Source organism: Perna viridis, chromosome 10, assembly GCF_037379345.1.
Source record: "Perna viridis isolate PV_CMFRI_1.1 ecotype Kerala chromosome 10, ASM3737934v1, whole genome shotgun sequence".
NCBI classification, from domain to species: Eukaryota; Metazoa; Mollusca; class Bivalvia; order Mytilida; family Mytilidae; genus Perna; species Perna viridis.
In genome coordinates, this window is record NC_142454.1 from 6,198,130 (window position 1) to 6,217,229 (window position 19,100).

General features: G+C 33.5%; 1 protein-coding gene across 1 annotated transcript; it reads right to left on the reverse strand.

The window, feature by feature from the left end:
• Positions 1-520: 520 nt before the first annotated feature.
• LOC148604291 (metalloprotease mig-17-like) lies at positions 521-18,711 on the reverse strand. Its single transcript, XM_088550144.1, has 16 exons — positions 18,628-18,711; positions 15,976-16,105; positions 15,088-15,295; positions 14,710-14,787; positions 13,258-13,396; positions 12,857-13,016; positions 12,536-12,629; positions 11,712-11,789; positions 11,242-11,399; positions 8,953-8,990; positions 8,454-8,559; positions 6,986-7,153; positions 5,869-6,013; positions 5,111-5,230; positions 1,591-1,633; positions 521-1,260 (listed from the first exon to the last, which is right to left on the reverse strand). Exons 5-16 carry the CDS (start codon positions 13,394-13,396, stop codon positions 521-523), a joined length of 1,989 nt encoding a protein of 662 aa, XP_088406270.1. The 5' UTR covers positions 14,710-14,787; positions 15,088-15,295; positions 15,976-16,105; positions 18,628-18,711.
• Positions 18,712-19,100: the final 389 nt, after the last annotated feature.

Here is a 19,100-nt window from a genome sequence, read left to right on the forward strand (position 1 = left end):
CGAAACGAGAAGTCATCAAGTTTGTCGTAAAGTGAAGTCATCCGTCTATCTCTGAACTGGGAGCATAGATTTTGACTAAATGTCTGTAGTATTCTCAAAAGTGTTTTTGTTTCTCTTTGGAAGTTGGTAGATGCAATGTATAAAATCATTGCCAAATTTATAACGTTCAAATACAAAGAGTCATCCATATTGCGGAAACTGAGATCAAATAAACTTGTAAAACAATGATTCCTTTGGTTAAGATCAGCCTAAAGCCAGCCTCATAAGGGTGAAGGAATAGGTCAATTTGAACGTATATAAACAGCTTATTTTCTGAGAGGTTATACAAGATACAAGATTAAGAGTTTATAAAATAAAATGTTCCACAAATGTGTTTTATAATATTCAAAATGATGTTAATTCAATAGAAAAACTAGTTGCTATTTTAATTGCTACAGAAACGCAAATGCTACATGTTTCAAGTGGTTTATTTCAATTTGAAACCAAAATGGACTATAAACCTCCATCAAATGATGTACAATCACCCAAATCTATGTAGTCGTAGTCGACGGTAATATTGCAGTCGTATTTGTCGTAGCAATAGGTATCGAACAAGTGGTAGGTGAAATCTGCTTAATAGTTGTTTTGTTAGTCTTCTGCGATATCGCCTAAGGTAACGTCGAAGTAGTCTTCTGTGATATCTAAATATGCGATATCGTAGTAGTCGTTGGCGATATCTTGACAGCCTGTATCTAAGAAATCGAAGCAGTCGGCGTACCAGATAATAATAATAATTCAAATTTGTATTTGTTGTAATAGTTGTCAGTGTCGTAGATGATGTTGAAGCGGGTGTCCTAGTATTTAAGGTTGTAGTTGTTGTCGTCATTTTTGTTGTTGTTTTTGTTGTAGTAGTCGTCGGTGTCGTAGGTTTTGTCGTAGGTGTAGTTGTTGTTTTTGGCTTTGTTGAAGTTGACGTCGGCGTTGTAGTGTTAGTTGCCGGTATCCATGTTGTAGTTGTCGTTGCTTTTGTTGTAGTCGTTGAAGTATGCGTCGGTGTCGTCGTTGTTAAAGTTGTCGGTGGTGTGGTTAAAGTCGTTAATGTAGACGTCGGTGTTGTTGTTTTTGTGGAAGTTGTAGTAGTAAGCGTTGCACATGACTCACAACAAGCAGCTGCTATGCTTACATCAGTAAAGCATTTTGTTGCATAGTTTGCCAATATAACTGCACAGGTATCTCCGTTACTAGAAACTGCCCCATCTGTGTCTCCATTCAAACAAGATTCTGCAGAAAAAAAAATTAATGTGAATGAATTGAACATTAACTTAGGTATTTTATAATTGTTCGACGTCTTAGCTTCAAACCTCTTTTGAAAAGGAAAGAACAAGTTCTATTTCACAACAGTGTGAAGGAATATTTCAGCGATCCCGTCAGTAGCGGAACACTATTTGTTTACATTGGAATGATGAATAACATGTATGTTATATGCATAAGCATTTTACCCCAAAAATGACAATTGCAGATGTTCATTTTAGAACAAATTTCATTTAAGTTACAGTCATAATATAAAACTGGCACCTTGACAACCTACTACAGAATATGAGCAAATCTTACTAGGCGCATGAGGGTCGTATGTACATACTCCACTTCTACACCACTAAAAAATAAATAAACTACTATTTAAAACAAATATTGAAATTACACAATACATGCAACTGTTTGGGTTGCCACCTGAAATGTACAATAATAGCAAAACTAGTTGATAAAATTTGCTTTTCATTGTACTGTTAGTATCATCAAATTAGATTTTCGATTAAACTCATTTCATCTTTTATTTAGAGACGTCATGCTATCAGAGAAATATACATTTTATTTCTTTTGAAATATTGAACAAGTACTATCTTTAAAAAAAGATAGCCGACGCAGTAAAATTTGTTCTTTTTGCTTATTATTTTCTAAATATCATTCATGAAATTACATATTGCACGCAATGTCAATTCTCGATAACCACTAGGTTATTGGTATTTAGCCAATCGGGAAACAGAATCGTGATTAGGTGACTTGCGTTTCCATGGAAGAGTGTGTTGAAGGTCAAGGGTAAAGAGCGAAACTATACCGACTGCGTCGAAGAAATCTTTTTGATCCTACGTTAATTTGTATCGCATGAATTATCGCTTTGTAATGTCAAGTTGAAGATCAAATTCTAAAATTAAAAAAAATAATTGACACGCATGTGGTACGGTGATTTTCTTTACCTTAATCTAATTTTGTGTTCACTTTTTTCAAATGATACTTAGTTAAAATGAATTATTTTGCCCTAATATTTATAGCATTTGACACGCAAGATTATTACCTAATGATACTTATATTATGGCGTATGCCCCTGGCGAAGCAGGACATACTTTTTTGCCAGTGCTTTATTTTTTGTAAGAAGTCTTGTTTCCCATATATTCTGTTTTTATTTGTATTTTTTATTCAGTTCGCAACTCTGTGAGCATAGATAGCCTCTGTTTCATGTGTTCAAATTAAGGCCATGATTTTTGCGGGATTTTGACGTATTTGAATCACCCAACTGTTGACGCTTCGGTATTTTTATTGCCGATGAAATTATTTCGTAAAATACAAGGTGTAATACACAGCTATGCTGTATTATGTGTACATGTATATTTTGTTTGTATTTTTAAGCCACACTCATATCTATCAGAGATTAGTATGAAGTCGGGGTTTCCCCCATGCATTCAATGTAACTCTGTGACGTTTGAATTATTTAAAAATAAATACTTAAAATTCAATATTATCGGTTTTTAGTATGAAACAATATAAAGTTATTGTTCGAAAATACAGCCTCTTTGTGTACTCGACTTTGAATTGATCGTCAGAGCCACTCGTTTAACTCAATCGTAAAGCTAATAGAAACGGACCATTTAGTCGGGTAGTATTTTTGCAGTCATTTTGAATTTAAGCAAATATACAGAACAAATACAGATTAATACAGGGCCTGTACCCAGTATTAAAGGGAAAGACCACCTTTGCATTAAGTTAGGCTCTTGTGATAAATTCATTTCCACGTAAACAAAAATAAATAACCTTTAATGGAAAATGCACTTTTATAAAATGCTCAAGGCTATGCAAAGTTTGAAATCCTGGAAATATAAGTGGATAGCCATCTTGTAGAACTCTCCTATCTGAAGGAAGATCATAGCCAGATTTTATAGATTTTTACCAATAGCTTCTGATTGGCTCGTGACATCAATAAATCCGTTTGGTACTGATACAAGTACTGTAAATTATATGTAAACAGGAATATTCCGTAAATATTTCTACGATCCTGTTTATCTAATCACCAAATCATGATGACATGTCAGGTTTACGATTGCACGAATGATAAAAGAGAAATGTTCTAAAAGTTGTTTTTTTTTACCAGCAACACGAACATTCTTCGGAAGTAGCCATAAGATTCTCCTTACAAATACTATACTGTCTGGCTGCAAATCCCGTTGTTCGTCAATATTGATTGACATTTGCTTACATGTTGTGCCTTAATCTCTTCTTTTATTTATTTTGGGTTGAAATTATAGGAGAAAAGTCCCAAATATGCGATTTCTTTTGACATCGTAAAAATTACCTATTTACTTTCACTTTACAAACCGACTTCGTGACGTCACAAAAAGGCGGGAAATTCAAATTTCTTAACTGTAAATCTCGATTAATCAATATAGAAAAGGACATTATTTTGTTTCAATTTAATTTTCGTGAATATTTAACAGATTAGTTTCGATATTTATGACTTGCACAATAACATGGTCTTCTCCTTTAATATTAATCCAGGACACTTGCATTGTATTGTTTAAATTTTCGTTTCCGGTCGAGAAGAAATACTGTTATCGTAAGTAATTGGTTTATAAAGGTGTCAATTATCGGGTATAGACCCTTTTGTGGTAAGTTGGTGAGCATGCTCAATATACACTTCCGCGAAGTAGAACTTGGATAGAACAAAAGAATTTTCCTCGCGGAAGTGTATATTGAGCATGCTCTACGCATGCTCATCGACTACCCCAACGTTAGCACAAAAGGGTCTATTTTAATATTTAATCTGTACTAGGTTCTTAAAAAGTCGTATTGAGACTCGATCAGCTGTATAAGCTCTCGTCGTTCCTCGTACCTATACAGCAAACTTCGACCCAATTCTGCCGGACTTGACTTTTTATGAGCAACTCGGCGGGTGTTTCTAGAAAAGCAGAGGACGCTTACCCTACCGGTGCACCTGGTCCATGCTCCCAGTTTTTAGTGGAGTCCGAGTTGCTCATTTACTTTTGTTACTTTGTATGTATGATTTTAGTTAATTTATGTTCTTTATTGTGTATGTCTGTTTTCCATGTCTGGTCTTTGTCCCTGGATTACATTCTTTTGACTACCGCTATAACCTTGGTTCCCTTGATTACTCTCTCAAACAAAGTACAGGTATTTACAAGTATGAAAATAGCCATTTTATAACACTATAATCATACTTTAATATTGTTACACCCGATGAATTTCAGTATCGGACACATCTTATTGTCAATTATCGGTTTCGTGTACTATTCTTATTCATCGGTATTTTTACATGTAGATATTCGGACAGACAGTCGCAAAAACCAATTAGCTTACTACGCAAATTATGGCCCAAAGTCAAATTAGTTTTGGCTAGAAACTGGTAATTTCTAATTACTTGTAAACTTTTATGCTGCTATAACTTATTACCTGCAGACTGCTCCAACGTCTGCTGGAGCTTACTTTTCGAGGACATTACTCCCAGTAAACTTTTGGCAACACCTTCTAAAAGTGTTTGGTGCTGCACCGAGTGAATTTCTTGGTGCACAAATTATTGTCGAAGATTTATGTGACTAGAATCCACTGTATCATTATACTAATTTGTCATATTGTTGTAACCTATGTATGCAGAATTTAAGATTGCTATTTATATAAATTATTGAACTTCCATCCAATCTTTAGTATTATTTCCTACACCGGTGACCCACAAAATTACAGTAAACTCCCAAAATAGTTGGATCGTTACAATATTATATATTCATTTGAGTTTTTAATTCATTTTCATTGACGTTAAAAACACCATGAACTACAATTCCATACATACTTTTTGATATCCACAACTAGTGCCATCAGCAGGAAAATACCCTGAACATAAACTGGAATCCTCTGGTTTCGTACACCATAGGATAGTGCAAAGTGTTGAAAAATCCCCATTGTATATATTCTAGTAACAGAAATATCAAATGTTAAAGCTAAACAACATAAAAACAAAACAATCTCAACCAGGAATCAATCATGTCTACCACAGCACAAGTGAGATTCAACAGTTCTCCTGATAGGGATAAATACAATTTCAATAAAAAAAATCATACTTGAGGCTGCAGTGATTTTTTATGTTAACTCAAAAGCTTGAAAGTTATGTGCATAAATGATTACCGTTCAGAATTTGAGAAACTACAGGCGGTTGTACAAGAAGGCGATATATCTTTAATAATGTTTTACTAAACATATGTCGTCTATTTTGCAACAGTACATGTTTGTAACTAACGAGAACTGAAACGAACAATTACGTTGGTTTTGTTTTCTTTTGGTTTCTTATGAATTTATTCGCCTTTTGTTTGTCAGAAATTAAAAATAAGTATTTGGTTTTTTTCATCAATATTTCAGTACTTTTTTTGTTACATCATAAATTTAATCGCTGTTGTATGTCACATATTAGTGTTTTTGTTTTGTTTGTTGTTGTTGTTTTTTTTTTTTTTTTAATTCAATGTGATTTTTTTTTATATAAAAAAATCCTTCAATATCTGATTTTTAAGTTTGGATTAGACATGCTGGGCTCAAAATTCCGCCATATAAAATTACTTTACAGAATGATGAAGTAGATCCTCTAATACGTTTGCACTGTTCGTTGGTATCGTAAATCTGTCCTGGCAATTGGTTTTGGTACTCAGATAGAGCTGTTGCATTGTATGCTGAATCAAAGGTACTCAAGCAGGAAAGTGAATTACTGCAAAAAAACAACAAAATGAAAGAAGATATTTCCGTAAATAATTTAAAAAGTTTGACGAACAGATGAAATAACGATATATACATAGTATAAGGTATTAATTTGACTGCCTTTACTAATTAAGATTGCATCATTTTGTTTAAAAAAGTGCTGGAATTTTTGATCGACAAATTATTTGTCCAGTGTGGTGGACGCGTTTTCAACAAACGGTCCGCATTCCAATGGGAACAATTTGTGCTCCTCTACTTGCTCACCTATTCCTTCACTCTTATGAGGCTGATTTTACAGTTAATCTGATCCGAAAGAAAGAATATCGTTTGGCTAGATCCTTTAATTTCAGTTTCCGCTATATAGATGACGTACTATCAAATTGTGATGACTTTTATTCAGAATTGTCAACTTTCCTTTCGTCGGTGGCATGAAAACTGATTTATTCAACGTGTCATAGTTTTCCTTTTCTTGTTTGTCTGCCCCGGACTTGACTTGACTTTTTATGAGCAACTCGCGGGTGTTTCTAGAAAAGCAGAAGACGCTTACCCTACCGATACAGTTGGTTCATGTTCCCAGTTTTTAGTCCGAGTTGCTCATTTGCTTTTGTTACTTTGTATGTATGATTTTAGTTACTTCATGTTCTTTGTTGTGTATGTCTGTTTCCTATGTCTGGTCTTTGTCCCTGGATTACTTTCTTTTGATTACCGCTATAACCTTGGTTCCCTTGATTATTCTTTGATAAGAGAGCATATACAGGAACAAATATCAAATAAGCTGTTTCAGATCATAGTAGGCTTTAAATAAACCGTTCAGTTTGTTAACAATACAAAACCTAATATAAGACGAGAATTATATCAATATTGAAAAACTTATTACATACTTTATACTAATATTGATCAAAATATGTGCCTTAAATTCTGATTATAAATATTTGAAATGTTAGATAACATTGTTTTTACGGTATAAATTTTAATTACTCACGCCTCCAACAAATCTATATAACTTGTAAAATATGTAGTTGAGCAAGATGAAAATATCCAAGGGTTTTTTGCTATCACACTACTTCTTTTAGGAGAAATGCTTGGAGCCATAATGTAAGCATCATTTGCATTACATACGTTATTTGAACCGTCATGTCGAGCACTTAGACTGAAATGATAAAATGCTTGATAAGACTTCGTAAGACCAAATCTCAATACAACCATACACTATATTTCTTTCACCATCGAGGTATTATCGTTAACCAATCCTAGTTTCGTAGATTTTATACATCGTGTTTACCCCCAAAAGAACTTGACATACATGCAAAGGATACTACAGACACTGTAAAGTTGTCATATCTTGACATTTACTTACAGACTACAGACTGATGGTAAAAGAAAACTATTGATCAAACTAAACGACAAATGCGATGACTTTTCATTTTGTATTGTCAACATTCCTTTCATCTGTGGGTGCATCTCTTTCATCACCTGCATATAGAGTTTTCATATCACATCTCATACGTTATGCCAGAGCTTGCCGTAACTACGCAAACTTTTTTGTATTGCGCTAGACTTTTTACAATTCTGGAACAGAAATGAACTATGATAACTTGTACGACTTTCATATATCTATCGGGAAACGTAAACATGCAATACAACCTCCGTGAAACTCCTCCGTGTTACCCGACACAAGTGACGGTCAAACAAATCAATATAATTTAAATCTGTTAAAAAAAAAAGAAAGAAGTAATATCTTACAGTGAACACGCCATATCTGTCGTTGAGTCAACAACGGAAAATTATACTTGTTCTGAGTTTTCTGTTGAAACTATTTGCAGATAAACATATTTCGACTTTTAATAATGAACACCTTTACAATACAAGCGGGGTATATATGTTCTAATTCTTAACTAATATGACTTATATTACTTAAGAATATATGACAGATGTAATCATTTTAACTCAGAATGTGACGACTCGATACGGTACACTGCTCCATCGGATAAAATTGATACAGGGAAGATAACGTAAACTTATAGAAGGGTCTGAAAAGTTCCCAACGATGTTAGACCTGTCAAATTTGCGATGCAAATATTTGGTCGTTCCCTCCGCGGGACTCGAACTCGTACCGCTGTGTCATCTATGGCAACATCGCCTGCACCAAGTCCAGCGCCCTAGACCACTCGACCAGCTAGGCTATAAAATATAGCTTTCGCTGGCCGGGTCATTCCTCCTCGTAGGATTAATCTAGGGATCTATCGTTCCCCGCGGAGGGAACGACCAAAAATCTGCAATGCAAAATTGACAGTTCTAACATCGTTGGGAATTTTTCAGACCCTTCTATATATATATATTTGTGTGTGCGCGCGTGTGTGTGTGTGTGTGTTGTTCAAACTTATAAATGACAAAAAGACTTGTGGCGACCTTTAATTTGCAATTTTCCAAAATGTAGGTTATATATTCACCTGTGACCCAATTCATGAGCAGCTATGTTTACGAAGACGAAGTTGAAGTGAGCTTCAACGATTGACTGACTACTGGCTTTACATACAGTGCCGACAAAAGCTAACCCTAAAATAATTATATGACGCATAACTAAATTAACTTTAAGGGGCTACCTTGGAAACACAAGTATAGACAGTTTTACTCTTGCTTCGAAAAGTGTTCAAAAGGTGTGACTGATAATTATTTCAATAAACTGTATCTACTAGAACTACCTGTTCATGTAACAAGAATTAAGACTAAAGGAGAAGTACTTGACGTGGTCTATGTTTAACATATTTTTCTTAGAAAAGACACAGAGAATATGAAATATTAAGAGTACAAACATTTTAACTTGAAAGATAAAGGTAGAGCGAGAAAGTAAATACAATGTGAATATTGATTTTTTATCATTTAGCATTAATTATTTAAGATCGTTTAAAATTAAATTCAAGCAAATGATACCATTGACTAAGATCGTACCTGCATTAGCCGTTGACCCATCATAAAATAAGTCATATCTGAAATGAAACGATATTTGTGCAATTGTCATACCTGACGTTGTGATATAAAGTGAGTAAGTGTCAAGCTAATGAATGGAAATATCCAAAATAAATATTTTGCAGTGGTAAAGTTTTTTATTATACTCGAAGTCACATACAGCACATTTTCGATTTGAAGCTCTATTTTTTTAACTGTCGGGACTTACCGCTACAGTTGTCTCTCTTTTATTTAATCTGAAGATAGTTCGCATATATGCATGACGTGATAGTTCCAACGAGTCGTTCATTGGCTGAAATCGTGCGTGAAACACGGGAAAACTCTATACTTAATAAATACGAGATATCCGAATTAGCGCCGAAATGCATTCTGGGTTCTTCGGTTTTTGGACAAACCATTTCAAAGTAAACAACATCTCCTAGCAACCCGATAAGTGTAAACATGGCAGACTTTTGATAATGTAAATATTGGGACCGAGAATTAAAATCTCACCGGAATTTAACGATTCAATGTTTACGGAGAAGCCGTTTGGCTAAACGAATGAGCAAGTAATTTAAGACAATTTAAACGACGGTAGGTGTCAATAAAGTCGTAGAAAATATTTTTATTCAAATTTTAACAGTATCTTATTTATGTGACGCCGAGTATAGTATAACCCCATTGGTTGCAGAATGTTACACAAACAATTAAAATTGTTGATTAAATTAATCAAGTTTGTGATTTATGTTTATTTACCGGTCTCATCTTTTTCATTTTCAAACTTTCAAAACGTTCAAGAATATACTCAAGCACATACAAATGCATATGTTTTTAATTATACAATAATGGAGACAATATATTATCAATTATCTTTATCTAAGAAGATTCCCAACGAATTCTTTTTAACATTTACAAAAATATTTTAATTCATTGAAAGGTGTAGGGACATTAAGCTATGAATATTTCCTAAAAATATCAACTTTGTTGTTATAACATAAAAGTGGTTCATTACATAGTAAAATAGATAAATATAAGGAACATAATAATGTGTGGCTCGATTTTATTGTAATGAACATTTTATGTCATTTAGCAAAAACTGCTGAGAATTTTGAACTTTGTTGTTATTTTGGACATAATTTTATCCAGAAAACTATGTCCACACCTAAGAAATAACTTTGTATATTCACATATGATAAACTACGCAATAATTAATGTATTCACAAAATATGAAGTTGTTTCTGTATTGTAGACACCGTTTTCTTGCCACAAATATGACCAAAAAGTACCAAATTCGACAGAACATCTGAATATATCTCAGTTTCCGCTATATAGATGACGTATTATCTTTAAACAATCCTAATTTCGGGGATTTGATACATCGCATCTACCCAAAAGAACTTGAGATAAAGGATACTACAGACACTGTGAAGTCAGCCTCATATCTTGACCTACACTTAGAAATCGATGGTAAACGAAAACTATTGACCAAATTTTACGACAAACGTGATGACTTTTCATTCAGAATTGTCAACTTTCCTTTCATCTGTGGCAACATCCCTTCGGCTCCTGCGTATGGAGTGTTCATATCACAACTCATACGTTATGCCAGAGCTTGCCGAAACTACGCACACTTTTTGTATCGCGCTAGAACTCTAACAAATAGGCTTCTGGAACAGGGTTATGTTGCTACAAGATTGAAGTCATCACTACAGAAGTTTTATGGTCGTCATCTCGTGGATCGTTATGATGTATCCATCAGCATCATGAAAACTGATTTATTCAACGGGTCATAGTTTGCCTTTCCTCGTTTGTCTACCCCGGACTTGACTTTTTATGAGCAACTCGGCGGGTGTTTCTAGAAAAGCAGATGACGCTTACCCTACCGGTGAACCTGGTCCATGCTCCCACTTTTTAGTGGAGTCCGAGTTGCTCATTTGTTTTTGTTACTTTGTATGCATGATTTTAGTTACTTTATGTTCTTTATTGTGTATGTCTGTTTTCCATGTCTGGTCTTTGTCCCTGGATTATATTCTTTTGTTTACCGCTATAACCTTGGTTCCCTTGATTACTCTTGGTAAACTTCAAGCAATGTTTCTGTCCTTTCAATATTTATGCAAGAATTATCAGGAGTCTTTATGCTTTATCATTTGTGATGGATTTATTTTTATTAATTATTCAATATTTTTGTAATAATTTTCAGGTTTATACCAATAATACCCTTTGTCGCCTCTTCTCCTTTGTTTATTCATTTTATAGTGCGTACATACGTTCATATGTCCTGTGGGTACTTACCTGGTAAAAAGCATGGCATGATCGTGCCCTGGGACGCTCCCAGACGGCTGTCCTCTATCCCAGACTCTAAACTTATCTAAAGCTGAACTAGAATCAACTTGAACTGGACTTGTATTTATGTTTTTTATATCCTCAGTCCATTTTGCATCATTTGGGGTCTATAAAAGAATTTATAACTGTTTATTGCATTCATTTTTTAACATATTTGACAGTATTGTTCTAGATCTCATGTTTGTGTATTGCAGTGAAACTTCCTTCTTTTTAATGACGATTGATTATGAAATTCATAAATAATATGGTATATGCCATAAAACAATATAGTTATCTGAGCAGCAATTAACCCGGCGAATACCACAAAAAACGTAAACATTATCTGTGCTTTAATTTACTCAGGCGAGTACCACAAAAATTGTAAAAGTTTCCTGTGCAATAAATGACCCGGCGAGTACAACAGTAATAATAAAAGTTACCTGAGCAATAATTAACCCGGCGAATACCACAGAAATAGTATATGAATTCGTCTGAATATTTTTGTACATTGCGTCGATCTAAAATATAAATGTTATATGCGTAAGTTTTTTAGAAAATAATACAGAAAAAAATTAATATTTATTTTACATTTACACTTTTCAAAGAATTGACATATTTATATTTAAATGTGCTAGCCAAACGTTAAACCTCTCACAGTCATTAGATGGTGCGTATGATATCGGTAAAAGGTTTTTCACCTGAAAGCCGAAATAATCACCGCTTAAGCTCAACACTATACTTTTAATCACAATTGTATTTTAGTAATAATTGATTATTGACTTGTGTTTTTTTTTCTTTCAACTTCTCAAATAATAAGGATAACAACAAAATTACCGAACACTGATCCGATTCAGAATTAAGTAAAGTCCAAAATAAATCTGTCTAAATAGATATTACACCACAGGAGCAGCTGGTACTGCAATGGTACAGGCACTTCAGACGAAATGGTGGGTTAAATCTAGGTTTGACAGCGCGCTAAACCTCTCTCTTCCATTGTTCGTGACTATACCAGTGGTGATTAAAAAGCATCGGCATGCTATTGTCATAATCGGTAAATCAGTAGTCACATCAGCACAAAGAACTTATTTTACAAAAAAAAACAATCATAACTCATTGTTTTAGAAGAAACTGAGTATTTTTCAACTTAGGACTGATAAAAAAAATTCGTAAGAGACGTTTTAAGATGCATTTCCTCATACATTTGTGTCTTCATAAATTAGTTGTAGTTTACCTTTACTAAATATTGTTTGTGTTTATAACTTACCCCATTTATAGCAAAGGCAAAAAATTGTCGTATATTTTTCAGTGCTTCTGTTTCTTTATTTTGGGGTGTCGTTCCTGTACTTAAATCATACCAACTAGAATTAAAAAGATTAGAGAAGTTTCTAATTACCTAAATTTAATCTATGAATATTTTAATCTAATGCTATATGCAAGTAACAATCGTCCTGTAAACGTTTAATTAGATAGCAATTAAGTGACATACAAATTGAGTGAAGTTCGTTTCGCCATTTTTATTGTTCCGCAAATTTTAAGAGGTCGTTAACTTTTTTCATATCTTTTCGCTCGCTTACAGACAACTTACTATTTGTAAATTGAGAAGTCAACAACCATTAGCAGCTCCACATTATAGCTTCCCGAAGCACGCTTCCACCTTCTACCGACGGTTGGTTGTACATTATAGTTTCCCGTAGCACGCTTCCGACGTCTACCGACGATTGCCTGTACGTTCTCCTTTGTAGTTTCTAGAAATGAAGTTGGAAAAAAAATTTTAAAAAAGAAGAAATATTATCAAACCAATTTCTTTTTTACAGCAATAGGTCAGCGCAAAATTAAACGGATATGAATCTTAAATCATCATTATAGATCAAGAAATTCTTGGTGTGATTAACAATCAAAGTACCCAAAACATATCGAAAAAGAAATTCTTGGTATAAACAACAGTCAAAGTACCAAAAAAAGTCGCTTGAATAATCTAATCAATACCTGAATCCCTGAAGTCAGCAAAGTCAACAGGCTTTAATGATTGCTTTGTGACCTTGAAATTGGAGATTTTGTCCCCTGTTGACAAGTCATCGTCTGATTGTAGGATAAAGTCTTTGTTTCCGACCTGCATTAGTCCCATCTAATAATTATTTATACAATGATTAAAAGGCAGTTGGAAAAAGCAAAGGACTATTTGTATTTGTTTCTTCGACGAGTAAATTCAATCTTATTATTATATGTATACGGTTTTTGTTTTCGAATCATCGTCGGAAACGGATGGAGTTAAGCACGAAACGTAGTCGGTGGTGGGTTTCTTACGATGTGATGTATTATGGTTTGTGTTTATATCTTTTATATTCTAAGTTGTATGACTTTTTACAACTTTTTAACAACACTGTAAATTCAATGTACACGTACAGAAATTGTCTTATTTCATGCATCGTTAAATTCTGGTAGAATAATCAATTTTCTAAGTGCTCCCGTGCATAACTTTTAATCACAAATATTAGTTCTTTTTTTTTCTCAACACCTACGTATGGAGTGTTCGTCTTACGACTCTTACGTTGTGCCAGAGCTTGATAATACTGCGCAGACTTTTTGTATCGCGCTTGAATTGTAACAGATATGCTTCTGGAATAGGGTTATGTTGCTACAAGATTGAATGCATCGGTACAGAAGTTTTTTGGTCGTCATCATGAACTGGTGGATCGTTACGGTGAACCCATCTGCGCCATAAAGACTGATTTGTTCAATCTGTCATAGTTTTCCTTTCCTCTACCCTGGACATGACTTTTTATGAGCAACTCTAGGCGGGTATCTCTAGAAAAAACAGAGGACGCTTACCCTACTGGTGCACCTAGTCCATGCTCCCAGGTTTTAGTGTAGTCCGAGTTGCTCATTTACTTTTGTTACTTTGTATGTATTATTTTAGTTACTTTATGTTTTTGTTGCGTTTGTCTGCTTTTCATGTCTGGTCATTATCCCTGAATTACATTCTTTTGATTTCCGCTAGAATCTTGGTTTCCGCGATACTCTTTAAGGGGGACTTAATCCTTTTTGAACTGATTTTAAGGTTAAATTAATTGTGTAATGTTTTTTCCACAATGGTCAGACTTAAAAGGGGAAGGGTTGTGATTACGCCAAAGTACACCACATGTTTACGCCTGCCTCAAAGTCAGGAATTTCTTTAGAAGAAACAAAATATGCACGCGAAGTTTTGTCTTTTGTGTTGTGTGAACGTATTTCGTATAAAATTTTATACTAATTTTATATCTTTTTTCTTTAAAAAGCGCAACAACCAAATGGCAAACTAGGACAGTGATCTTAAATTGTTTCTGAATTAGAAATAAAAGTGAATTTGGTAGGTTTTGCCATTCATTAATCCTGTCTACTTCTTTCATAAAGTCTTATAAAGTCTTCTATTTACTGCGTAAGACAAACTATACAGCTTACCAAGTTTGATGCACCTGTTCTGTTTCTCTGTACAACAAATACTGCTCCTTGCTTAGCATCTTGGTAAAAAACAGATTCCTTAAAACAAAAACAAAAAACAAAATGAAAAAAGTAAAATTTTAGAAAACTATTTCATTCTAACATACAGTCTATAAAAACTAATCAATATAGTTGGCAATATCGTCATGATGTATCTGAGCCTATTCAATTAAGAATATCCCCAAATTGTTATCCTAACATTCAATCATAACGATCGATTATAAAACAAAATACTGAGCCTGCTTCGTAACAACCTTCACGGCCAGCTTAGTGTATCTATATTCCCTCAACAATGAGAACAAACATCTCCCATAAAAATGTTTAACAAAGTCTTCTAACCTCTTCTTCTTCTATATGTTTTCTAAATAGTTTTCCTGATCTAAAGCGAACACGTCCGTATTTGTCTGAAGATTTGTGTTTTTCGTGAGATGCAAATGCTTATGTGACCCATCGAGAGCGAAGTCCAGTTCGAATATCTCGGGGAACACGTTATTGGTGGTTGACCGTTTCTCTCGGCTGCCTACGTGTATATGGACGTCTACTTGTTCTAAAACAAGTGATACAAACAATTAAAGTCAGCTGAAAAAGAGATCATGATCATTTGTGCAGATCGCAATGATTAGATTTAGGTACAAATTACTACGATGAGTAACATAGAAAGCCTTGGGGTAAAGAGTTGGTCTTCCTTTTAATGAAAGGTCATTACCTGATAAAATTTTGAATAGCAAGGGAATTTAAACTTTGTATCAGACACAATATAAAGTTAATATAATCTGGTCAATTGACAAATTCACTACTTTAGGAAATTATATTCGATTATTGACGTTCAATGAAAGGAAGACGAAACTGTCAAATTTGGTTGAAATGTCAAATAACAAATATTTGAGGCTGCTGAAAACTATCTATAACATGATGTGACGAGTTATTCAAATCTCGGGATTTAATATTTTCAAAATTAAATGTAATTGTGTTCTCGGCACCGATGATTATATTTTAGTTTTTCTAGACAACAGATGGGTTACCTTTATATTAACATAGATTTCATCGATGATTCATGAGAAAATGTATCTGTTTTGACAGCAGATTGATAAATCAATAGATATTAACACATAAGCTTAGTATTTTTTACCCATATTGGAATAGAAATTGAGCAAAAAAAACATTTTACATCACATTGATATTGTTCATAGTGTACACAGCGAATATAAATATTACATTTTGACTAACTTTCGTCGTTTGTTTCAGCATCATATGGAATTCTTAAAAAAGTCTCTCCCTGATTCACTGTTGATATGACGATATATAAAACCAAGCCCCATGATGACCGAAGCGTCGTCATGCTTTTGTCTTCTGTTACCTGAAAACAAATAATAGACAAATATAATTACTAACTTATTTATCAAGAAACGGAGACAAATATACATAGTGTTTTGAAAATGCAAAGTAACATTCTCCCTTTCCTTCACTTGAAGTTACAATTTTTATATTTATACATGAAATTAGTTTCAATCATTATTCGGTTTATGAATAAAAATTGAATTCTATTACTTTGAACGATTTACTTCGAACAATCCGTAAAACAAACTTCAGCATTGATAATGTATCAAAAAACCCTTTAAGACACTTAGAAATCGATGGTAAAGGAAAACTATTGACCAAACATTACGACAAATGTGACGACTTTTCATTCAGAATTGTCAACTTTCCTTTCATCTATGGCGATATCCATTCAGCACCTGCGTATGGAGTGTTCTTATCACAACTCATACGTTATGCCAGAGCTTGCTGAACTACACAGACTTTTTGAATCTCGCTAGAACTCTAACAAATGGGCTTCTGGAACAGGGTTATGTTGCTACAAGATTGAAGTCATCACTACAGAAGTTTTATGGTCGTCATTATGAACTCGTGGATCCTTATGGTGTATCCATCTGCACTATGAAAACTGATTTATTCAATGGGTCATAGATTCCTTTCCTCGTTTCGCTACCCCGGACTTGACTTTTTATGAGCAACTCGACGGGTGTTTCTAGAAAAGCAGATGACGTTTACCCTACCGGTGCACCTGGTCCTTGCTCCCAGTTTTTGGTGGAGTCCGAGTTACTCATTTGTTTTTGTTTCTTTATATGTATGGTTTTAGTTACTTTATGTTCTTTGTTGTGTATGTCTGTTTTCCATGCCTGTTTTTTGTCACTGGATTACATTCTTTTGATTACAGCTATAACCTTGGTTGCTTTGATTATTCTTTGATGATATTCGCTTTAATATTTAGTGGCAGTTAGGCATCGATTTGAAGACCTTTCTGAACTTGATCTGTATTGACATATGTTATTTCTGTAGTTTTATTCCTACCACATGTTATTGATTACTTGGACTAAAAACGCCTGTTTACTTAAGATAGTTCTTACACCATGTTTTGTTTCTTTAATAAGAAAAGCATCTTAACAACGAAAACGTTTGCTTTCTACTTTTTCTTTTGCCTTCGACATACTTGGTTATTGAAGGTATTTTTTAATTTCTAGTGATAGTTGTATCATACTTTTATTATCAAATTTCTTTGTTTATATACTCGTATAACAAAATATGTTTCTTACTGCAACATTTCACGTTATTTATCGATCAAAGATACTTTTTAGTCCAAGTCATCAATAACGGATCACACACACACACACACATGTGATAGAATTAAAACCCTACAGAAACAAGAAAAATCAATATAGATCAAGTTCAGAAAGGTCCTCTTGCTATCCTTTATGTCATGTTTGCATGAACAGACATAAAAAGCATATAATTTTAAACCAGATTATTCATTTTCTATGTGGTAGGAATTAAGTAGCTGTCTTTGTAAGAATCATCCAAAATCTGAAAAATGTGATACACCCCAAAAAAGGCTACATATTTTTATTTTTGTAATTAAGTTGTTTTATGGGTCTATATATGAAAATGTGTAATTATTCATTGAAATCTGCCTGCTCATAGGAGATAATCAACATTGAAAATCCAATAGATTCTATTGTATTTGATTGTCATCTACAGAGTTATCTTCCTTAATTTTGAAATCTACAGTGCATTTTATATAATTTTTATCTCCTAAGAGCACGGGTTATATGAAAACGACATGTTAATTTCTGTTTACTATGACATTTCAAACAAAATATCAAAAATAAAAATATGTATGCTTTTTACCCATGAATCACATTTTGCATGATCCTTAGCTGGAGTGCTACTTAAAAAAAAACACATAAAACAAGAAAAATCAATAGAGATCACATTCAGAAAGGTCTTCTCGCTATCTTTTATATCATTTTTGCATGAATAGACATAAAATGGATGTAATTTTAAAACAGATTATTCATTTTTATTCTCGGGAGCTGATCATTTTCTGCTTCTTAGAGACATGTATAAGTTTTTGTTTTTAATCTTAAATAGGTGATGCACAATGAGAATATGTAATGACGATTATGTGAAAGTGGCATTACATTCTAGTCAGTGATTTAGGAAGAGTTATTAATAAGAAATTAGTACCCCATTTCCCCATATTCATAAATTGTAAAGTCCATGTTTTGCTATGTGAAACTCCTAAATTGATTAGGATCAAAATCTAAAATAGAAACTTTACAGTGGGAATAAAATTCTACTAAAGTTTCTTTCAATTTAATGCAGTGGTATATGAGGGCTAACATATGCAAAATTTCATTGGTATCCTTCTGCTAAATGGAAAGTGGGGGTATACATATGGTTTATTAAAGCTTGAAGTGAAAATACAAATACGATTTACTGTATGTTCGAAATTCACTGCAAGAGACAAAGCAATGTCATTTTAAAAATACATCGGAATGAGAAAATTATTACTGTTTTTTTTTAAACTATAACACTTACAAATCGATGTCCTCTTCGTGTCCAAATTAGTTAGGAAGATCAGGCAGACGACCGGTTACACTGTCTTGCCTACCATAAGCATTTATTTGAAAGATGCTAACGTGATTTTGGCGCGTCAATCAGACTTTTTTTAAGGAAAAAGAAATTACTCGATATTTTTTAGTAATACATATTTTCAAATGCATCCTTTATTCTTTCATTTGCGCCATTATTTCTATTAGAAATATCCAATCATTAACAAGATATTTTTCCGGGAAAATTAATGTTTTTTTCTTCCATAGCATTTTCACGTAAATCCGTTTAGTAATTGCAGTAATTTTTGTGTATTCTATACTTGTAGTACATGTATGGGAAAACTTCCTATTCTATAGTATATGGAGAACGGGGGAATAGGGAAAGTGTTTTGGGGGTGGGAAGAAGTGTGTTTTAAGGAAAAATGTTTCAAACTTAAATGAAAATAGAAATTTTACATT

Excerpts from the sequence above, each read along its gene's own strand:
- LOC148604291 (XM_088550144.1), bottom strand. The coding sequence starts at position 13,396 with ATGGGACTAATGCAGGTCGGAAACAAAGACTTTATCCTACAATCAGAC. Across the intron at positions 1,634-5,110 it reads CTAGTTGTGGATATCAAAAA|TGGTGTAGAAGTGGAGTATG; the intron begins GTATGTATGGAA and ends TTTATTTTTTAG. Across the intron at positions 1,261-1,590 it reads ATACGACCCTCATGCGCCTA|AATCTTGTTTGAATGGAGAC; the intron begins GTAAGATTTGCT and ends TTTTTTCTGCAG.